Here is a 22,934-nt window from a genome sequence, read left to right as displayed (position 1 = left end):
AAAATGCAACAAAGGATCAACATTCTAAGACAACTCAAGCAAAAAACATAATATCTAATATTATTATGTACCTATATAAAACAATGGTATGACCACAAAAAATGTATGCAAATGCAGCTTGGGCAAATGCAACAAAAACTGATCTCAAGATAAAAAAAGAACAAAATAAAGCTATAAGACTTGCATGTAACCTGCCAATGTGGACGAGCGTAGATTAACTACATCAAATAGGAAACTTAGAAACAGTAAGCAAAACAATCCAAAAATTATTCTCGGAAAACCTCGCAGGGGCTACAAAAAGAAAAAAAAGAAATTATGAACTTAGTAGAAAAACATTTAAACTGGAGCCAGATCAAGATGTATCAAATTCCTTTGCAAAACATTTTATAAAGGGAAAAAATCAAACACCGGTGTATGCGGACGTCTTTGGTTATAACTCAAGACGTTAGCAGAAACCATTCAAAAAGAAAAAGACAAAGGAAAAGGGCAGAAAGGAAAAAAAAACTAGGGCAAAACTAAAACGAAGGTGGATGTGGACATCTTGGGGTATGACTCGAGAAGTTAGCTGAAACCATCAGAAATAGTACCAAATATTCTAAAAATCTAAATCAAAGGAGAAAGAGAAGGAAAAAAATGGACGCGGACGTCTTGGGGTATGACACCAGACGTTTAAGCTATCAAAAAAGTAGCAAACTCCCAAAAATCTGAATTAAAGCAAAACAAAGGTGGACGCTGACGTCTTGGGTTATGACTCGGTACGTTAGCTGAAACCATCCAAAAATACAATGCCCGAGCTAAACAACTACTTTTTTGCATGGTTGTTATGTGTTTGCATTTGTGTGTGTATGCCTGATGTGTGTATTTTTGTATGTAAATGCCTTTTCAGCACCCGATATGTCTTTTCAGAACCCCAGAAACCGAAGAACCGATGGACACCACATCAGAAAGATCAGTGCGGGAGACTAAGCTGATCACAGGAATCAGTCTGTCTTGCAGCTCATCTTACTCCAGGGTGCCAGTAGGGGAGGGCAGCATGATCGTGGGAATCAAGCTGAGGCCTTGATACTGGCCCAACACTAACTCCAGGGTACCAGTAAGGGGGCAGCATGATTCATGGAATCATGCTGAGCCCCTGATACTGGCCCACAATCTAACTCCAGGGTACCAGTAAGGGAGGGCAGCATGATCGTGGGAATCATGCTGAGGTTTTGATACTGGCCCCCACACTGTTCCCGACAAAAACTGCAAAAAGATTTACTTTTTAGAATTATGTGCCATCAACCCTTTATTGTTTGCACTCAAAAACCAAAAGGCTGTCAACATCTTTTAATTTCAAGTTAAAAACAAAAAAATAATTCTGAAAGTCACAAAAACCGGAAGAATAAGACAAAAAAAAACAGAAATTAAGCGAAAAATTCTTTAAATTTAGCCTATTTAAGTATGTTAAAACAAACACAAACTGAGATTGCCGATATCAACAAAAATCCACGAGAACAAACACAGAAGCTCATTTTAAACGGCCAAATCACATAAATAGCTCAAGATTGCGTACAAAACACTCAGCAGTTTGAGAGGCTGACGTCGTCTATTAAAAACTCAGAAAGCTGCTTCGAAAAATCTCACTTCGCGAAAATTTTTTGACAACTACTTTTCTTGCTCTTTCAAAAACGCAATATGAACGAAAATCGCTCTATCTGCTCTTGAATCCGTTCAGCCATTTGACCTAAACGTTAAGTTTTCACGTGCTGCAGTGACTTTTGAATCCTGTTTTAAATACACTCCAAAAAATTATAGCTCAACAAAGACGCCCCACCAATACTCCTCTTCGAGCCGTAAAAAAGACGGTCCACCAATACTCTTCTTCGAGTCGTAAAAAGACGCTCCACCAACAATCCTCTTCGAGTCGTAGAAAAGAGCGCCCCAATACAATTCAAATCCTTTGAATTGTAAAAAACAAGAGAAGGCCAATAATAGCCTCGGCTATCGCTTTGCGGCTACTAAATAGTAAAAATAAATGTCAAAATCAGTCAGTAAAAATCAGTGTTTGAGATGACAGCAGCAATTAATATTTTCTTATTAAGTAGTGACATTGTTTTCGTTGAAACAAACAATTTATCGTTTGTTAGTATTATACTATCTCCAATTGATGCGTTACATCGCTTCAAATACAAATACGTTACATTGCTTCAGATAGCTGAATGGTGAATTGGCAGTACTTATATCGCCCAAAAACCATACGTAAAAGAAAACCATACCAAAAGTAAACTAGGATAGAAGAAAACTGCGTCAGAAGACCAATAATAATGGCTAAAAACTCTATTTGAGCAAATTTAACAATAACTTGTTTGAAAAAACTCACCGGTAGTCTCTCCTGACTGGTCGTCTAACGATACTACAGGGTACGCAAAAGATACAAGCACTCCGAACTCCACTTTGTCCTTGTAGCCAGGCACCGGCAACATAGTACGCCCAGTCAGCTCCTTCTTGTCAACCTGAAGAAACCAAACATTGAATTCGAAAAAGTTAAACAAACACTAAGATTTTAACAATATTTAATGGCAACAAGAATCAAAAGACAACACAGACAGAAGAGCTTATTTTTTTCTCTGAAGAATTCCAATGCAATTTCCAAACAATTTTTATTATAAACGACAAATTTTTGAAATAACGAAAGACAAAAATTTTTAGTTCAAATACAAAGACAAAAAATTTTTAGTACAGATACTAAGATCCAAGCTCTTTTCTGATTAACAACAATAAAAGAAAGAGGAAAGATAAAAAATTAATGAATTTTCAAAAGCCTGAAAGTACAGCCAAAATACATATTCAACAAAATTAAAACCTTTTGAAGGAATACAATGCAGACATTTAGTACATCGAGCGGTTGAGCAAACAATTGACGAGCCTTATTAATAACACAAAAAAGATAAATCTTATTCATGATTTTACGCCGCATCACCGTAGAATCACGCGAAGGCAATTTTCGTTTTAGATGCTACCAGAACGAACAAAGGATTTTCTTTACCACATATACATACACAAATACCGCAAATCGTGGAACCATTTTTTTCAGCCCCTCCTTTGTGCACCTTATTACTGATACCAAATGTTCTTGTCCAACTGAACACATTTATCGAAATGTAAACGTCTCAATTGTTCTTTTATAATTCGATGTTAACTTTTCTCTTCTCAAGATTTTCAGTTTAATGGTGCTGCTTACCAACTTCGATACTTCTTCTAATAAAGGTTATTAACATTGGGTATTCTCATAATCGTCTCAAAATTCTCGTCATTAAATCAAAAAACTTAATTCTCTAATGAAAGATTTAAAATTTAGTCTTTAACCTTCCATACAAAGTTTTCATACTTTCTAATCCTCAAAGAATTCCAAATTTTCAATTTTTGTTGGTTTTCCAATTTGATAAGAATTGATTTGCTTACAGTGCCGTAAATTATTACTTCAAATTCATTAATTTTTCGAAGGTAGCCCTTGTAAACCTGGTATAGCTGGTTGCTGTTGAAGAAGTACGCATACAAATTTTAGCTGCTAACTTTGTAGCGCGTCTTTACAATTTTTCGACAAGAATGTCAAATTTCTGTTCATTATCAATTTCCATTCCAACGTATCTGCCAATTCGCGCAATCTTATGTCAACGGATTTTTTCAAGATTTCAATATATTGACTTGAGAAGTTAATTAAACCAGTTTCGTCTCTAGATAGTGCAAGCCTGTTATTATATATCCATGATTTTAAGTTGACACTCACGTCTTCGCTACCTTTGTTCAACGTTTTGTTCTGAAGCAAGTTACAGTCGTTAGCAAAAGCATTCACGTTTTCGGTTTTCCAAAAAAGGTCTTCAGAATCTCCCAACTTATCCCCTCAAGAAGTCTATTTCATTTTCACATTTGACAAGGAACAGTTTGCGATCTACACTATCAAAAGATTTGTTTATATAAATTATAAACATCATGGCATTTTTCGTTCTTATATGAAAGTATTTTATTCGCCCAGTAACTGCCAAAATAGCATCAATGGTACGTACCCCTTGTTTCTTGAAGCCGAATTGAATAGGGTTTAAAAAATTGTATTTACATAGAAATTGGTTAATTCGGTAAAAAAGAACCCTTTCAAAACATTCTAGAGCCGGTATATTATGATATGGATGATAGTTATCAACAATAGCTGCTTTTCCAGTTTTATATGGAATACGTTGCTTGTGTTTAAAACTTCAAAAAAAATCCTAAAAGAAAACCCTGATTTACCAACATTGCATTACCAACAGATGGCAAGATTTTGTTAGTTTCATTACAATGATAATTACACAATAAGATCAAGATAAATATACTGTTCAAAAAATCTGTATATTTTTCTGTCAGGCTGGCAAAAAAAACCGTGGATAAAATCTACTGCACTGCAATCGTCTAGATATACTCTGATGTAAATGGAATGCGTTTTATTGTGATTAACATTTTCTGAAAATACTTTGCCAATATTGCCAAGTATTTAAAAAATCGTGTTGGGAAATCTAAAACTATTTTCACGTCAATGCATTTAAACTCATTGATCACATTGAAAAATTGAATTGCTCAATTTCTATAGCTCGAGCAACTCAACATTTTAGTATTGAGATTTTGCCTCACTGCACAAAGTTTCTACCATCTCATGTTGCTTAATTATTCCCTCATTGATTTCATTTGGATTTCTTTTTATTTGAGAAACTTATTTTTCTTAAAAACTGCAAACTTTACCCTGCTAGTTTCACTTTATGATGGGGAGGAATTATTCGGCACAAACTTTTCAATCAAGTCGTTACTTATTTCAATAAGTTGTTGCCAACTTTCCTAGTTATTATTATTATTTAAAGCCCAGTGAAGCACCAAAAACTTATTCCAAAGCAAGTGATTAACATCTAGCCAGACTTGTTATTTGTTTAATTTGCTCCAAGATCTCACTTCTCTTCTGCCGTTATAAAGTTTTCACCAATCAAAAATCATGTTCAATGATTAATGCGGAGTGATTAATTTTTATAAATTCCTCAAATTTTTATATACAGGAGGTTGAATTGGGCATAACTCTGGCAGTTTTCTTTTCATTTAAAAAAATATCAAAACATCGTAATAAACGAGTCAATCGTTTAATAAATTCTACATTACCTAATATATATTAACATTACAATCCCCACATACTAAATGTTTGGATGGATGCTTTATGTTAAGCTGAGCCAAGTAGCGCTCAAAAAGGTCCAAAAAAGCTGACGGAGCTATGCGATGTCCAGTATAGAACAGTGACAAATAAATTCTTATTGTCTGAGGTTATTTTTGTTTGCATTTGTAGGCTATCCTCCTTGTTCTCAGAAAATAATTCATGATTAGCAAGCTTAGCACTAAATAAGATACAACACCCCCTCTCTTTCTTCTGTTGGTATAGCGCTACGAATTGAAATTTACAAGTCAAAAAAAGCCCAGTTCAACCTTTTGCTTCAGCCATGTCTCACTGAAAGAAACAACCCCGGGCTGTGGTATTGTTTCTAAATTTGCTGAAAACGCATCACAGTTTTGTTTCAATGAGCAAATATTCCGCCGAACTAGCTGCTTTTGATATTATTGAGTGTAAAATGGTAAATGTTATCAACGTACTGATTTATATCTTGGTTATTTATGAAATGAGTGAATGTAACAAGAAGCTAACACGTGCTATTTAAACCAAATTTGTACCCAACTTTTCAATTTGTTATGTGTGATCTATTGATCCTTGCTCTTTCAAAGACGTAAATTATCACAGTAAAATGCTAGTAAAGATCGGATGTCATGAGAAGTCAAGGAAGTTGTAAATTAAGTGATCACGAATGTAAAAGTGCGGTACTTTGGGGTAATAAATAAGGGCTGAATTTTGTGCTTATCGCCAGTGTTGTCAACCATCAATTCCAATTTAAATATTCGATTACAAGGTTTGTCTCTGCGTTCCCATTAGCCGGCAGATCCGCTAATTCAGAACTGCTCGTACAGCAGGAGCCAGAATAACTCCCGAGAAATATTGGTGGGTACTGGTCTGATATCATCATTAAAATACTAACATCATCAGTGAAAGACCAACCTCCATTTCGCTAATGGCAGACTTGAGAGTGCATGACCAGTTGACGAGTCTGTTGTCCCTGTAGATTAGTTTCTCATCGTGCAGCCTCACGAATGCTTCCACAACTGCCCTGCACAGCTTCTCATCCATTGTGAATGCTGTCCGATTCCAGTCAACGGAGGCGCCCATCGCCCTGATCTGGTCGTAGATGATGTGACCTATCAACAGGCGACACTAACTTCAACAGGAAGGCTCGTATTACTCTGCGCTGCACCAAACCTACGTTTTTGTAAGCCGCAGCAACCCTGTTTTTAACTCAGTTTTGAAAAAAAGAGAAAATTAAAAAGACGTCGGTTTGGTGCAAATTAAAAAAGTTTTCAGAACGTTCAAAAACAGGAGCAACCATCATTTACGATTGAATCTATTATTAGTGCGAAATAATTCCTTTACAATTAAAAGGCAGCTATTCAAAAAACAGAACAGCCCGTAGATTGATTGCCACAGACTAGCCGCAATAGCTTCGTAGAACTGCAGTCTCAAAAAGATGGTACAAGAAAAAGACCAAAATTCTTATTGAATGCTCAGATGTTACATTTTAATTCAGAATCTGTCAAATTTATAGCTGCTTCTAATAGCTGCTCTCAAATAACCTTAAATTAGAGTGGCACACACACTTGACCTTATTTTTGAATTAAAGTAAAGTCAATTTCGGAGTCAGGAAGTCCTTTTTGAATGAGGTAAGTCATGTTTGACCACAAAACTTCATCACACGAATCAACAAAAAACTCAATAAACTCGCTTGACTAAGAGTGAAAAATGACGCCACGCACGCAATTCAGTTGAAATTGCATGAACACATGAATAAAAAGCAGATTTTAAGTGGCCGTGACGTCATAAGGTCGTAACAAAAATCTTGACGACAAAATAAAAAAATAAAGAGAAGGCCAATAATAGCCCGAGCTACCGCTGTGCAGCTATTAATAACTAAATCTTGATTAGCGACCGGTGAAACCTGTCATCAATGATGAAAAAGTAATTAGATAGAAATAAGTACAACAAATACTAGCAAAACTCACTTACTTCTCAAAATAGACATCGTATAAGTCATAGATAACAATAGTTATAAACTGAAACAAATCGATTAATTTCAATCCTTTTCACAAGCAGTGAGACCTGTCATTGATGGACAAAGGGATCAGACGACCAGTGAACACCAAAAACAAAAATGAAACATAAATCGAATAATTAAATTCCCGTTAGCAACCTATGAGATTAAATTATATGAGAGCAAACTCAAATTTTGAAAACAAATCAAGTCAAGCTATGAAAACCACTACTAATGAACTCGAACCATTAAATTACTCGAACCGATAAATTTTTGCCCCATTACTAACCAGTCAATACAAACCAAACAAAACTTGTCAATAATGATAATAAGACAACAGAAAACATAACCGACTAAACGTCGGAAGAGTTGTTCTCGAACGACTAGTGGGAGCTCTAATCAATTGCAGCCTGCTTCAATCAGGGGGATCCTAAAAGGGACTAAAAAGTCAGATAGTGAACTTCAAATAACCATATTAGAGGTTAACACATACCACTATTAAGATTTAAAGTGAAAAATGGCACCAGTTTCGGCGCACTTTTTCATTTGACTTTTAGTATTAAATTGCCGCCAATTGAGTTCAGCTGCCTGAAATTGTGATAGAGAGAGAGAGAGAGAGTTTTAGATCACGCGAAACGCAATACGTCAAGGGCGTAAAAGTCACTCGAAAAAACAAAAACGGTCAAGCGAAAATTTTGCATAAAAAAGACACGTTTACAATAACAGCTTCTCTACGAGAGCAATTAAAAATAAATACGGGCAAAAATTAAAAATCCCGTATTTACCCAATTTCCTCAGTTACCCAATATTTCCTCATTTACCCAATATTGTATCTTAATTTGATTCAAATTTGACTTAACTCAGTTAAACATATTGAAATTCGTGTATATTTTTTACTTCAAATTTAATTCAACTCAATTCTTAAATCTAATTTGTTTTGACCTGGCCTAAAACGAATAGCATAAACAGCTGACCCATGAGAAAGCTTGAAACCCTCAATAACAGAGAAACGCGAAAAAATTGACTTGATGTGCACTTATTGCCTGGAAGAATCTTTAAAAAAAAACATTTCTCTGATCTTCAAATTTCTTAATCTCCAATACATTTCTTTGATTCTGAAAAATCCAAAAACAAAGGCAAAAACAACCGCTGAACACAGATTCAGCTGACCTTTCTCTTTCTTCCACTTCCACACATTCTCCACGAATGCCTCTCGTCCAATGTCGTGTCGAGAGAGGTTCTGCTCCCTCTTCAGTTTCTTCTCCACCACCACCTGGGTGGCTATTCCCGCGTGGTCACATCCTGGCACCCACAGTGTTCGTCTTCCACACATACGGTGCCTACATAGATACGTCCAATTCATAGCTACATAGATATGTTTAATTCATAGCTACATAGTAGTTACAAATCGACTAACGACGGACAAATTGCTCTCGAACGACAGGCGGCGCAATTTGATTCCGAGGGGACTTAGATCATTTTTTATGGGTGCACAAAATTCCTAAAACAAAAGCCTCAAACTTCCTCAACTTCGTACGAGGACAACATTTTTTTTGTTACTCGATCTCCATACCTTCAACTTTCCAAAGCTACAGTAAAATCAAAATCAGGAAGTAGAAAAGACCATAGATTAACTATTGCAATTGAACACGCATCTGAGTTTGAAGAACATTTAATGCAACCTACCATCTGACGAGGGTGTCCTCAATGGAGATGGTGAGTCCATGGCCAATGTGGAGAGATCCAGTTACATTCGGAGGAGGAATCACGATCATAAAAGTGTTTTCACATGGCTTGTTTTCCTCCTTGTACATCGCTTCCGCCCCACCCTACAGCACACAGTGATACATGAGCATAAAAACTTAGATTTCATGGTATTGCTGATAGGGTTCCAAATTGGCGTCATTGATAAACAACTTTATCGAACCGCTTAGCCTATCATAAAAAAGGTGAGTCAGTTTAAAATATTTAATTATTAGCTTATTATTATTCTATAAAACTAACTCAATTTAACACGAGCACCACTATACTTTTCGCCGCAAAACACGTGAACAAATGAAAATGCAAATACGCTTCGTGTACTCAGCTTAGCGATAAGCAAGAAAAAACTGATGCTCAGATCTCTCTAGGAGGGAGGTTGGGGGTCCGTTATTTTATCATTTTTGTTCAACTCACATCGTACTCTGGGGTAAACATGCCCTGTTTCTCCCACCAGGAATACCACTGTGCCTCCACATATCTGGGACTGTAGGAATCAGGCCACTGGGACATGTCTTTGAACTCTCCTGCCTCTGTAGCTGCACTGTACGTCACAGACTGAGCAGCTACCCCCTCCTTCTCTTTCTTCTTCTTACTCTCCTGCTCACCTGTTTATAAGACATTACATATCGCAGATTTCATCTAACATCAATACCAAAGCTGAAATTATATACAACAACGGCTTAATTTTTTTTTACGACTCTTCAAAGTTTTTCAGCTTCGCTGTAAATGAATGGTATAATGTTAACATGAATTTAAAAAGGCTGTGCTTGTTTTTCATGTGAGAATAATCGTGCTTAAATATTATCAGACACTTTCTTTACTATTAAGCCACTGAATTTACAAATTTACTTAATTTCAAAGTAGATGTACTAAAAAACTTAAAATAGTCGACCATAAATTAAATGCACAACTAAGCATATTCCAGATCATATCACCCAATCTTACGGGAATTTCAAACATATAATTAATTGTAAATAAACAATTGAAAGGAAACAAAAAATGAAGTCATCGAAGTTGTGTACATCACGTGCGCATCACAGCATGAAATGTGCTCACGTTTACTGAAACCAGCCATCAAAACTACCTGTGGGTTGTTTTTTCTGTTGATTGGCTGCCTGCTTCGCCTTGAACTTCTCCAACTTTGCCTGATTCTTTGCCTCTTTTTTCAATTGTCTCTCCGTCTTCTCACCGCCACCTTCGCCGGCTGCAGCTGTTCCATTGACCTCAGCGGTTTCATTGGTCTGTGCTGTTTTAACATCTCCGCTCTCAGATGACATTTTGTTCAATCACTCAATCAGTTACGCAATCAAAGACACAACAATTGCTTGCAAACAGTTCTTCACACAAAACTATCTGCAAAATTTTTAAATAAAAGAACTAATCTTGAATACTTTTAGTTTTGATTTATGGATAATTTTCAAGTTTTACCCATTTTTCAAAATTCTATACAACTAGATCTAAATTGAAAATGTGACTATAAGACTTAAAATGGTGGTATTAGAGCTTAATATTGACCGCTACTAAGATATAAAATGAACAATGAAACAACAAATTTGGCACATTTTTGATATTAATTTGCAGTACACTGAATTTTCTGAATGCGAAAAAATTGACACGCAGAAGTCAAAAAGTCAAGCATGAAAACGTCACTTGAAAAAGAGTCATGGGAAAAATTGGCAGTACAAAAAATTCCATTCAAGACCAACGGGAGTATTCTATACTAACACAGCCACTTACAGATAGCCATCTACTATACAGTATTTTTCAAGAAGTTGAAATACCAAAAAATAACAATTCTTAGCTGCGTTCTTCAAATTACATCCCAGTTTCAATTTAGCGCCAAGGAAGTTAATCATAGCTAGATATACCCAAACAGCACGCTGAAAGGCGTCCTCGGTAATTTCGTTTTGAATTTTTACTTTCCCGTAAAAACCATAGGAAAGTAAAAGTTTTGATAGGTGCCAAGCTACCATCTTGGTTGTCAGCTAGATGGATCCAGTTTAAATTTTTTTGGACAAGCGATTCCGATTGGAATTTTTTTTGACAATTTCCAAAACTTTTATACTCACCAATGAGCATTCTTGCTATTTCCTCTCCAAATTTTAAGAAAATTTTTCAAAATTTTGAAACCTACTTTTCAAAAATTTAAATCGTAAAGGCTGATAACTAATTTTCGTGCAGTGAGCATAACGAATTTCATAGTTATCTAGACTGAAAACCACTGTGCAATCAAATGAGAAAAACGACACAAATTCCCAAAAATAGTCATTTTTATATCGTCATCAGATAATCAATTTTTCAAGAGTGAGCATATCAACTAATCAAACATTATTACATGGACACAACCAAAACATGAAAAAATGTTAGGTTTTAAACATTTACCGTTATAAAAGTGGTTTGAAAGTTTGTTTGAAATATATAATAAAATTCGATTTTTTTGCTTTAAGTTGCTTTGGTATGCAGTAATGAGGTGAAATCTACAAGAAAAATGTCGAGATGGGCGCGAAAAATTTTCAAAACTTTCAGCTATTTGCCTATATGTTTTCTCCAAAAGCGCGTTTTCAAATTTCTCGACATTTAGCTAAAACGAATCCTCCCCTAGCCATTGTTTTTCAATAATAAAACTTTTAAGCGATTAAGCGGTAAATTGTCAAAAAAAAAAGAAAAAGATGAAGGACTCTGGTAGATGTTATCGTATACACTACCCTAATATACACTGTTGCCTTATAAAATACACTAAGATATGGCGACAAGAAATTTGATTTCCTAGCTGTAAAAGATCGGAAATTTGAGAAAAAAATCGCAATCGTGTCGCCAAAAAGAGATTTGCTTCAGTTCGTTCTGCATGCTTAAAAATTAGAAACCTTAAAATCATCAATTATTAACTGAACCAAAAATTTTGAAATTTCATTTTCAGGTTACATTCAATTTTACACAAAAACCTTTTCCATAAGCTTAAAATTATTAACCGTCCATGAATACTATTAGGTCGCTTAAACCCTCAGATATCTTGGAATCTTCCTTTATGTGAACAGAAACACTAGAAAGCAGCATAAGCTTATACAAATTAAAATTAAATTAGACAAAAGTTCCCAAACCAGCCGATTTTGCCACAAAATAGCATAAGCCGACTACCGTCGGATGAATTGGAATTACTCTCGAACGACAGGTGGGACGATTTAATTTATAAGGGGCGTAGCTTAGTAACGTTTTATGGGTGCAAAAAAACGAACCCACGGGGTTAGAACCACGGACCTGAATGTCATTCTGACATATTAACCACTAAGCTACAATCGCTGTTTATTTTTCGCTCACCATCGCTTTTGTATTAGCAACGAACTTTATTTTAAAATGAGAGCAAAACAGAAGAAATAAAGCGTGAAAAAGTTATTCAAGAAGTTAAAGATTGTTCTAGATTAACAGTGCAAAAACAGTCAAGCCAAAATTTTGCATAAAAAAGACACACACGTTTACAATATTTGCTCCAAACTTCAAAATCATCAGTTAATCTGTATACCCAGACGGTACCACAATTATGATAAAAAACTGCTCAGTTTGAAGAGCAAGGAGAACACTGAGAAAAGTTGTTAAGATCAACTTTGTCTCGCCAAATGTTGGATATCATGCCACTTTAAGTTAAAAACACTTAAAATTATCAAATACGATTTCAAATAGACTACGAAAAAAAACGACCATCAGTAAAAAAAATATCCCAAATTCAATTGCAGTTGGACACAGAAAACTGCAAAATAGAAACCACACGATCAGCAAAACAGTCCAAAATGTTTTTAAAAAATTGATAACTGCTGTAGCCTAATAGAACTAGTTCGATGATAAATCAAATGAAATTTGGAAAACTACTTAGAAATGCCACATTGAACTCAATTTTGCGCTCGCTTAATTAAAATTTCATCAAATCCAATTTTCTCGCTCTCTCTGTCAAACACAAAAATTAAAGAAGAAGAAAATCAGCAGCCTTTACTCTGCTTTAGGTGAGTTTTGCTTGGTATACTGACCTGGGTGCTCCAATAAAAAAATCGACAAAAAGACACTATCATCAATAATCCGCGCCAACTAGAAAATAGCTTGCACGCTTCAACTTTTTTGAATTTAAAAATAGAGTGTGAATTGAAGCCGTTAATTCTTCATCACTGTTACTCATCGAATGTCAAACCACTTCAAATATTGTGTTAAATCCAGAAAATTTTTCATCTAAAGAATTTTCGTCGTTTTTTCAAAACAGCCCGAGAAAAAATTTGTGTGCGCTTCTTTTCTATGGTTTAAAAAATTTCACACGAACGTTGGAACTTTTTAACTAGTTTCTTCATTGACTAGTTTCTTTTTTCGTTTTTAATGGCCTTTGCCTTGTGTTCCAATTCTGCCCCGCACACATTCGCCGAGAAAAAAACTCTTTGATTATATGACACGGCTTTGCCCCGACTAAAAAGCCCTAAATTTGAAAATGATGGAAACATAGCTGGCAGATTGCCAGACAATAGCCGCAATAGTTTCGTAGACCCGCAGTCTAAAAAATCAGTAAAAAAGACAGACCAAAAAAACTCTTTTTATTAAAGGATGAGATGTTATAATTCGATTAGGAATCTGTATAAGTAATTGCTGCCTCTATTTGCTGCTCTCAAAAAACCTTCATTTAGAGTGACACACATTCAACTGACCTTATCTCTTTGAATTAAATAAAGAAAAGTCAATTTCAAAGCGAGGAAGTCATTTTTGAGAGTGAGGTAAGCCACGCGTGACCAAAAACTGAATCACGCGAATGAACAAAAAAACTCGCTCCAAAAAGAGTGAAAAATGACGTAACGCACGCAATTCAGTTGAAATTGCATGAACGAATGAACAAGAAGCAGATTTGAAGTGGTTGTGACGTCATACGTTAAAATTTTGCCGAAAATAATAGCGAACGGAAAAAATCAATATCAAAAGGCCGCGTGTGAACAAAAAACCACAAGCGAGAAAGCGAATCTCTGTTCAAACACCGTATTCACGCTCTACTTTAAACTTAAAGTGAAAAAATTTTACGCCGCAAAACCACTCGCTTTTTCGCACCACTTCCTGTTTCGGCGTGACTGAAATTACTACTCAAATTTGACTCCAAACATGATGAAAATGTGTGAACAGATCTTAAAAAAATAGCCCGAAGAATTCCCGAAAAGACTCGGAATAGAAAACAGACAACCATACTACTTAATTAATAAACATTTTGAAACAATAACCGGAAAAATTACTTGAAAACAAAATGACAAAAAAAGCATCTGATAAAAAGTTGCGACACCAAAAATATAGGTAAGACATGGTAATGCCGAAAAACAGGCAGTTCGCAACAATATAATATCAACTGATAGACAATCTAACAGAAAAAACCGAGCAAAGAGAATATTGATAGCAAAGAAACAAAGAATATTCTATAAAAATTAGAATAAAACCCTCTGAGACGGTAAAATGCAACCTCCCTAATAATATTCGGATAACTTCTAATTAAATTTCTGACTGTATCAGTCATCCGACCAATACATTGCAGAAGAATATCACAGAAGTTGAAAAAAAAAACGAAGAAAAAACTCAAAAAATTAGAAATTCGTTTACCTTATAAGTGCCCTGTCTACCTTTCAAGTGTAACTTTAAGGTAAAAACACCTATAGAATTCATTTTTAAAACTAATTGATTGAGAAAAACGACAGCGGGAAACATATAATTGGAAGAAATAGGAAAAGACAAACAAAAATTAGAAAACTTTTTTAGAAAACTCAAAGTTAATATTAATCAAACTGATAGACAACCAAACGTACTAGAAGAATTGGTTTTAACACCCCAAATGCTAATAAAAATTGAGGAATCGAAAAATTGCTGAACAAGCTAAAAAAAACCGCAAGGCAAAATGGTAAAAATAGCTAAACACCCAAAGTGTAAAATTCGCTTCAGAGGGTCAAAAAAGCTTCCAAACACACCATTACCAGTTTAGTAATTGAGCTAAAAACCTTTGATTGAAAAAGCTGATTAAAGCTACAAAAACTGCTTTCAAAAAGCCGCAGCTGAACAGACCTTGCGCTTGCTCAGTGAAAAATTTTTTACTCCTACTCGCTCTCTCTCAAATGAACGACACGAACAAAAGACACTCTCTTCTCTCAGTAATTTGACGTAAACACTCTTTCACGCATTTCACATCCTGTTTCAAATACATTCCAACAAAATTATCGATCAAAAATAAAAACGATGACCAACCAATACTCTTTGAGTCCTAAAAAAAGATCGCCACCAATACAATTCAAATTCTTTGAATTGTAATAAAAAACAAAGAGAAGATCAATAATAGCCCCAGCTATCGCTGTGCGGCTATTAAACACTGTGATTTTCTTAAGACCACGTCTTTTTGGATTCAAAACATTATGACCATTCAATAAAAAAGATTTAAGAAAACACGAAGCTAATTGACATTAACAACGCTTCCGTATCAATTGAAGCTATTAATTAAGGAACATTTTACATTCTCAAATTTTACATGTTGCAAAAATTTTAAAGGTAACCACGAAAATTTCCCGGCCGTTTTAAGCAAACTATTGCTATTCAATTGACCGTACTAAGTATCAAACGATGGTACTTTTGATACTTTCCCGAAAAATTTTGAAGCCTATTTTACCATTTATTTCTTAACTTTCGCATCGCAAAAATCTAGCATTCAATAAGAGCATTTGTTTTCTCCCTATCTGGAACCCCAATTGAGTACCAAATTTTTGAAAGCACGCTCTTCGAGCTAAAAAAACGATGATTGAATTCGTACAGCAGATGCAACTTTAAAATCTTGAACATATAACCCTCTCAATTTCAAAGAATTTTTCAGTAAATTTTTTGGGAAGCAGTTGCCTCAAGAAAACATTTTTTGAACGAAAATTGATCGATGATCATTTTTGCACTGAACAAGCTTTTTCAATCATCCACACATTAAAAAAAATTACAGTTTTTGAAGGAAACTTTAAATAATTATGATAGCAGAACTGGTGATAGCTTGGCGAAAATAAAAAATGTACCATATCAATTTCTTAGTGCGGATTAAATAGACAAATCACTTGTTTGAGCGTACTCAATCTGATATGGTAATTAGCAAAAATTAGTTTCTGAACTATGTCTTAGATCGTTATTATTTATAGAATCAAGAACTCTAGCTGTTGGCTAATTGAATGAAAAAGACAGGAGAGTAGTGACGTGAATAGTGGACAAATGTAACTCTGCCGGATAAAGATGCCGGATAAAGATCAATGTACGTTTTGCGGCGTAATGGAAAAACATTCTTTCTTGAAAACCAAACCCTATATATTTTGTGAGAAATAATTGGACAAAATGGAATGTAAATTTCTGTCGCTTAAACCCTCAGATATCTTGGAATCTTCCTTTATGTGAACAGAAACACTAGAAAGCAGCATAAGCTTATACAAATTAAAATTAAATTAGACAAAAGTTCCCAAACCAGCCGATTTTGCCACAAAATAGCATAAGCCGACTACCGTCGGATGAATTGGAATTACTCTCGAACGACAGGTGGGACGATTTAATTTATAAGGGGCGTAGCTTAGTAACGTTTTATGGGTGCAAAAAACGAACCCACGGGGTTAGAACCACGGACCTGAATGTCATTCTGACATATTAACCACTAAGCTACAATCGCTGTTTATTTTTCGCTCACCATCGCTTTTGTATTAGCAACGAACTTTATTTTAAAATGAGAGCAAAACAGAAGAAATAAAGCGTGAAAAAGTTATTCAAGAAGTTAAAGATTGTTCTAGATTAACAGTGCAAAAACAGTCAAGCCAAAATTTTGCATAAAAAAGACACACACGTTTACAATATTTGCTCCAAACTTCAAAATCATCAGTTAATCTGTATACCCAGACGGTACCACAATTATGATAAAAAACTGCTCAGTTTGAAGAGCAAGGAGAACACTGAGAAAAGTTGTTAAGATCAACTTTGTCTCGCCAAATGTTGGATATGATGCCACTTTAAGTTAAAAACACTTAAAATTATCAAATACGATTTCAAATAGACTACGAAAAAAAACGACCATCAGTAAAAAAATATCCCAAAGTCAATTGCAGTTGGACACAGAAAACTGCAAAATAGAAACCACACGATTAGCAAAACAGTCCAAAATGTTTTTAAAAAATTGATAACTGCTGTAGCCTAATAGAACTAGTTCGATGATAAATCAAATGAAATTTGGAAAACTACTTAGAAATGCCACATTGAACTCAATTTTGCGCTCGCTTAATTAAAATTTCATCAAATCCATTTTTCTCGCTCTCTCTGTCAAACACAAAAATTAAAGAAGAAGACAATCAGCAGCCTTTACTCTGCTTTAGGTGAATTTTGCTTGGTATACTGACCTGGGCGCTCCAATAAAAAAATCGACAAAAAGACACTATCATCAATAATCCGCACCAACTAGAAAATAGCTTGCACGCTTCAACTTTTTTGAATTTAAAAATAGAGTGTGAATTGAAGCCGTTAATTCTTCATCACCGTTACTCATCGAATGTCAAACCCCTTCAAATATTGTGTTAAATCCAGAAAATTTTTCATCTAAAGAATTTTTGTCGTTTTTTCAAAACAGCCCGAGAAAAAAATTGTGTGCGCTTCTTTTCTGTGGTTTAAAAAATTTCACACGAACGTTGGAACTTTTTAACTAGTTTCTTCATTGACTAGTTTCTTTTTTCGTTTTTAATGGCCTTTGCCTTGTGTTCCAATTCTGCCCCGCACACATTCGCCGAGAAAATAACTCTTTGATTATATGACACGGCTTTGCCCCGACTAAAAAGCCCTAAATTTGAAAATGATGGAAACATAGCTGGCAGATTGCCAGACAATAGCCGCAATAGTTTCGTAGACCCGCAGTCTAAAAAATCAGTAAAAAAGACAGACCAAAAAAACTCTTTTTATTAAAGGATGAGATGTTATAATTCGATTAGGAATCTGTATAAGTAATTGCTGCCTCTATTTGCTGCTCTCAAATAACCTTCATTTAGAGTGACACACATTCAACTGACCTTATCTCTTTGAATTAAATAAAGAAAAGTCAATTTCAAAGCGAGGAAGTCATTTTTGAGAGTGAGGTAAGCCACGTGTGACCAAAAACTTAATCACGCGAATGAACAAAAAACTCGCTCCAAAAAGAGTGAAAAATGACGTAACGCACGCAATTCAGTTGAAATTGCATGAACAAGAAGCAGATTTGAAGTGGTTGTGACGTCATACGTTAAAATTTTGCCGAAAATAATAGCGAACGGAAAAAATCAACATCAAAAGGCCGCGTGTGAACAAAAAACCACAAGCGAGAAAGCGAATCTCTGTTCAAACACCGTATTCACGCTCTACTTTAAACTTAAAGTGAAAAAATTTTACGCCGCAAAACCACTCGCTTTTTCGCACCACTTCCTGTTTCGGCGTGACTGAAATTACTTCTCAAATTTGACTCCAAACATGATGAAAATGTGTGAACAGATCTTAAAAAATTAGCCCGAAGAATTCCCGAAAAGACTCGGAATAGAAAACAGACAACCATACTACTTAATTAATAAACATTTTGAAACAATAACCGGAAAAATTACTTGAAAACAAAATGACAAAAAAAGCATCTGATAAAAAGTTGCGACACCAAAAATATAGGTAAGACATGGTAATGCCGAAAAACAGGCAGTTCGCAACAATATAATATCAACTGATAGACAATCTAACAGAAAAAACCGAGCAAAGAGAATATTGATAGCAAAGAAACAAAGAATATTCTATAAAAATTAGAAAAAACCCTCTGAGACGGTAATATGCAACCTCCCAAACAATATTCGGATAACTTCTAATTAAATTTCTGACTGTATCAGTCATCCGACCAATACATTGCAGAAGAATATCACAGAAGTTGAAAAAAACGAAGAAAAAACCCAAAAAAATTAGAAATTCGTTTACCTTATAAGTGCCCTGTCTACCTTTCAAGTGTAACTTTAAGGTAAAAACACCTATAGAATTCATTTTTGAAACTAATTGATTGAGAAAAACGACAGCGGGAAACATATAATTGGAAGACATAGGAAAAGACAAACAAAAACTAGAAAACTTTTTTAGAAAACTCAAAGTTAATATTAATCAAACTGATAGACAACCAAACGTACTAGAAGAATTGGTTTTAACACCCCAAATGCTAATAAAAATTGAGGAATCGAAAAATTGCTGAAAAAGCTAAAAAAAAACCGCAAGGCAAAATGGTAAAAATAGCTAAAAATTGACACCCAAAGTGTAAAATTCGCTTCAGAGGGTCAAAAAAGCTTCCAAACACACCATTACCAGTTTAGTAATTGAGCTAAAAACCTTTGATTGAAAAAGCTGATTAAAGCTACAAAAACTGCTTTCAAAAAGCCGCAGCTGAACAGACCTTGCGCTTGCTCAGTGAAAAATTTTTTACTCCTACTCGCTCTCTCTCAAATGAACGACACGAACAAAAGACACTCTCTTCTCTCAGTAATTTGACGTAAACACTCTTTCACGCATTTCACATCCTGTTTCAAATACATTCCAACAAAATTATCGATCAAAAATAAAAACGATGACCAACCAATACTCTTTGAGTCCTAAAAAAAGATCGCCACCAATACAATTCAAATTCTTTGAATTGTAATAAAAAACAAAGAGAAGATCAATAATAGCCCCAGCTATCGCTGTGCGGCTATTAAACACTGTGATTTTCTTAAGACCACGTCTTTTTGGATTCAAAACATTATGACCATTCAATAAAAAAGATTTAAGAAAACACGAAGCTAATTGACATTAACAACGCTTCCGTATCAATTGAAGCTATTAATTAAGGAACATTTTATATTCTCAAATTTTACATGTTGCAAAAATTTTAAAGGTAACCACGAAAATTTCCCGGCCGTTTTAAGCAAACTATTGCTATTCAATTGACCGTACTAAGTATCAAACGATGGTACTTTTGATACTTTCCCGAAAAATTTTGAAGCCTATTTTACCATTTATTTCTTAACTTTCGCATCGCAAAAATCTAGCATTCAATAAGAGCATTTGTTTTCTCCCTATCTGGAACCCCAATTGAGTACCAAATTTTTGAAAGCACGCTCTTCGAGCTAAAAAAACGATGATTGAATTCGTACAGCAGATGCAACTTTAAAATCTTGAACATATAACCCTCTCAATTTCAAAGAATTTTTCAGTAAATTTTTTGGGAAGCAGTTGCCTCAAGAAAACATTTTTTGAACGAAAATTGATCGATGATCATTTTTGCACTGAACAAGCTTTTTCAATCATCCACACATTAAAAAAAAATTACAGTTTTTGAAGGAAACTTTAAATAATTATGATAGCAGAACTGGTGATAGCTTGGCGAAAATAAAAAATGTACCATATCAATTTCTTAAGACAAATCACTTGTTTGAGCGTACTCAATCTGATATGGTAATTAGCAAAATTTAGTTTCTGAACTATGTCTTAGGTCGTTATTATTTATAGAATAAAGAACTCTAGCTGTTGGCTAATTGAATGAAAAAGACAGGAGAGTAGTGACATGAATAGTGGACAAATGTAACTCTGCCGGATAAAGATCAATGTACGTCTTGCGGCGTAATGGAAAAATATTCTTTCTTGAAAACCAAAACCTACATATTTTGTGAGAAATAATTGGACCAAATGGAATGTAAATGTAATTTAAATTTTGTTCTTTATTTACATTTTGAGCGCGCTTTGTGTATACATCCGGAATTTCCCCAGGTCAATTTTTAGCCTCTCGCACTCACTGATACGCCAAAAAATCTAGCGGTTAAACCAACCATATATTTGTATTAGCTGTTTACTATACATTAAACCTTTGCAGTCAGTGTTTCTTGACAAATCAAAAATTGAAGCCTTTTCCAAACCAAGTGAATAGCTTTTTGAAATGGATTGTTTACAGGTAAAGAATATTAGCGAAAAAGGGTTCCAAAAGTGAAGTTGGATTAGAGTTTTAACCAACCTTGAAATAAAGTAGATCAACACTTTATAGAGAGTTCAGCTTTGTCTTTAAAATGTCGATAGTTAGGAACAGGAAAAAAAGAGAAAATAGTTTGACGTAAATAAAAACTTAAGCTTTGATGATTTTATCAAAGTTATCTGTTATAAATTACAATTATAAACAGTACCTTCTATGCTTACAAGAAACATAAGAATGCGAGAGTAGATTGCTTGGAGTGTCAGTGCTTCGTTATGAATGGTAGTCCAAAAATAACAATTACATCATTTTCATCTGATGCAATATACAAAATTATTGCCAAATAAGACAAATCCTGAAAGCAGCAATGATAGAGAACATTTTTCTCAGGATCTCTCAGAAACCATTTCGCCGAAAGCAGTTTTCTTTGGATCTCATTAAATTATGGGAGCTATATTCTAAGGTGCCTCGTTTCTGTTCAAATGTTGCGCCACTCCTTTTTAGTGGAAAAAAGGGAAATTGGTTGTTTCAGAAACTTTCTCTGCGAACTCACGATAATTTTTATTTTTCATTTTTCAGGGCACATAATAGCAATTCCAAAAAATGAAATCAAGAAACTACAAATTATGACAAAAGCAAATTTTGGCTCGTTTCATGAACACATTATTGACTTAACTAACATAGTCCCAAGACGTTTTCCTGTTTTATGCTACTTTCCTTGATTACCGGTATTAACACAACTGATAAAGATGAAGATTAATTGAAGTTTGTTTCTCAACCAACTCAATCTCAATTTAACTAAAGTTTGATGTTTACCAACAAAATATTTTGAAGTAGAAATGTAGGTTCACCGACCTACAGTTAAAATCTACCAAATCAACCAAAGCTAAAATCTATATTAAGACGCCGTTAGCAAAAAAAATAATCTTTAAGAGCTATTTCAGCTGCAATTCAATCAGAACATTAATCAAAAGCAGAACAAAATTGATACCAAAAAAGCCAATTTGATAAATAGTGGAAAATTTAGTATTAAAGGCTTAAAACGAGCCCACTGAGTTAAAACTTCTGTCCACTGAGCTACCAAACTTGAGGTTCTTGGACCGAACCCTGATTGGGACAGAGTAAAAAAGCAAAAGACTAAACCTGATTGATTATCTGGAAACTTTAATAGCTCTATAAGCATTCTTCATTTAATAGTAACTGTTGTGAGTCATTTTTATCGTATGAACTTTTATTGTCAGAGAACTACCATCGAATCTTTGTCTACCAGCTTGAACATAGTGTCAAACGTTTTCTCTGTCATTAATCCATTCATATCATAGTCCTCTATTATGATTGAAAAAATTTCGCTCAATGGTTGAATTTTTAGTAGTTTTAATTGTAGTTTGGATAAATCAAAAGCATTTAACTCTGAAGCGTTCCCTATCAAATTGTGGAATTGTATTTCCTCGATGGACTCGTGCTGACGTTTTCAGAAGATTGTCTTTAATCAACATTTTGATTGGGTTTAAAAAAACTTCGTCAGTAAATTAAAAGCCATGTACAATTGGTTCGACATTAAGTCTACAAATTCATAGAAGTGTATTCTCGTAAAAATGAGGCTTAATCGGCAAAATAGAGAGCAGCATTTTAAAAGCTTCTCTTTGACGTAATTTATGCGATATTTGAATTTCAACTGGTTGTCCATTATTAATCCTAGGTACTTAAAAGAGCTAGTTTGTTCAATTTCTAATCGATCAATTTTTGGTTCGCGCTGGTTGATTGCGACTTTCTCTAAATACCGTGTTTTGTTTTTGAAATGTCAATTGTAAATAATTTTTATGAAACCAGTTCCCAACTGCGTTAAGTGTGGAATATCGCGTTAAATCACTGTATGTAAATACTACCTTTATTAAAACAACTGTACCGTCAGCATAGTGGACCTAGTATTGATCCTTGTGGGACTCAACATTTGACGCTTTTCATTGCAGATTCAACTTTGCCTACTTTAAAAAATTGAAGTCGGTCTTTTAGAT

At 34.5% G+C, this 22,934-nt stretch overlaps 1 protein-coding gene across 1 annotated transcript in view; it reads right to left on the bottom strand.

Annotated features, from left to right (window-relative positions):
• The window catches only part of LOC142343306 (valine--tRNA ligase-like), a 61,090-nt gene extending 39,989 nt beyond the window's left edge, over nt 1-21,101 (bottom strand). The window contains exons 1-7 of the mRNA XM_075395132.1: nt 20,965-21,101; nt 10,024-10,292; nt 9,354-9,544; nt 8,865-9,007; nt 8,349-8,518; nt 6,095-6,291; nt 2,360-2,492 (exon numbers count right to left, since the gene is read on the bottom strand). Coding sequence (XP_075251247.1) covers nt 2,360-2,492; nt 6,095-6,291; nt 8,349-8,518; nt 8,865-9,007; nt 9,354-9,544; nt 10,024-10,216 — 1,027 coding nt within the window. The 5' untranslated portion in view covers nt 10,217-10,292; nt 20,965-21,101. The remainder of the gene's footprint in view (nt 1-2,359; nt 2,493-6,094; nt 6,292-8,348; nt 8,519-8,864; nt 9,008-9,353; nt 9,545-10,023; nt 10,293-20,964) is intronic.
• Nucleotides 21,102-22,934: the final 1,833 nt, after the last annotated feature.

Source organism: Convolutriloba macropyga, chromosome 7 (assembly GCF_964194025.1).
Source record: "Convolutriloba macropyga chromosome 7, txConMacr16.3, whole genome shotgun sequence".
Taxonomy (NCBI): domain Eukaryota; kingdom Metazoa; phylum Xenacoelomorpha; order Acoela; family Convolutidae; genus Convolutriloba; species Convolutriloba macropyga.
This window is presented reverse-complemented; position numbering and strand designations above follow the sequence as displayed.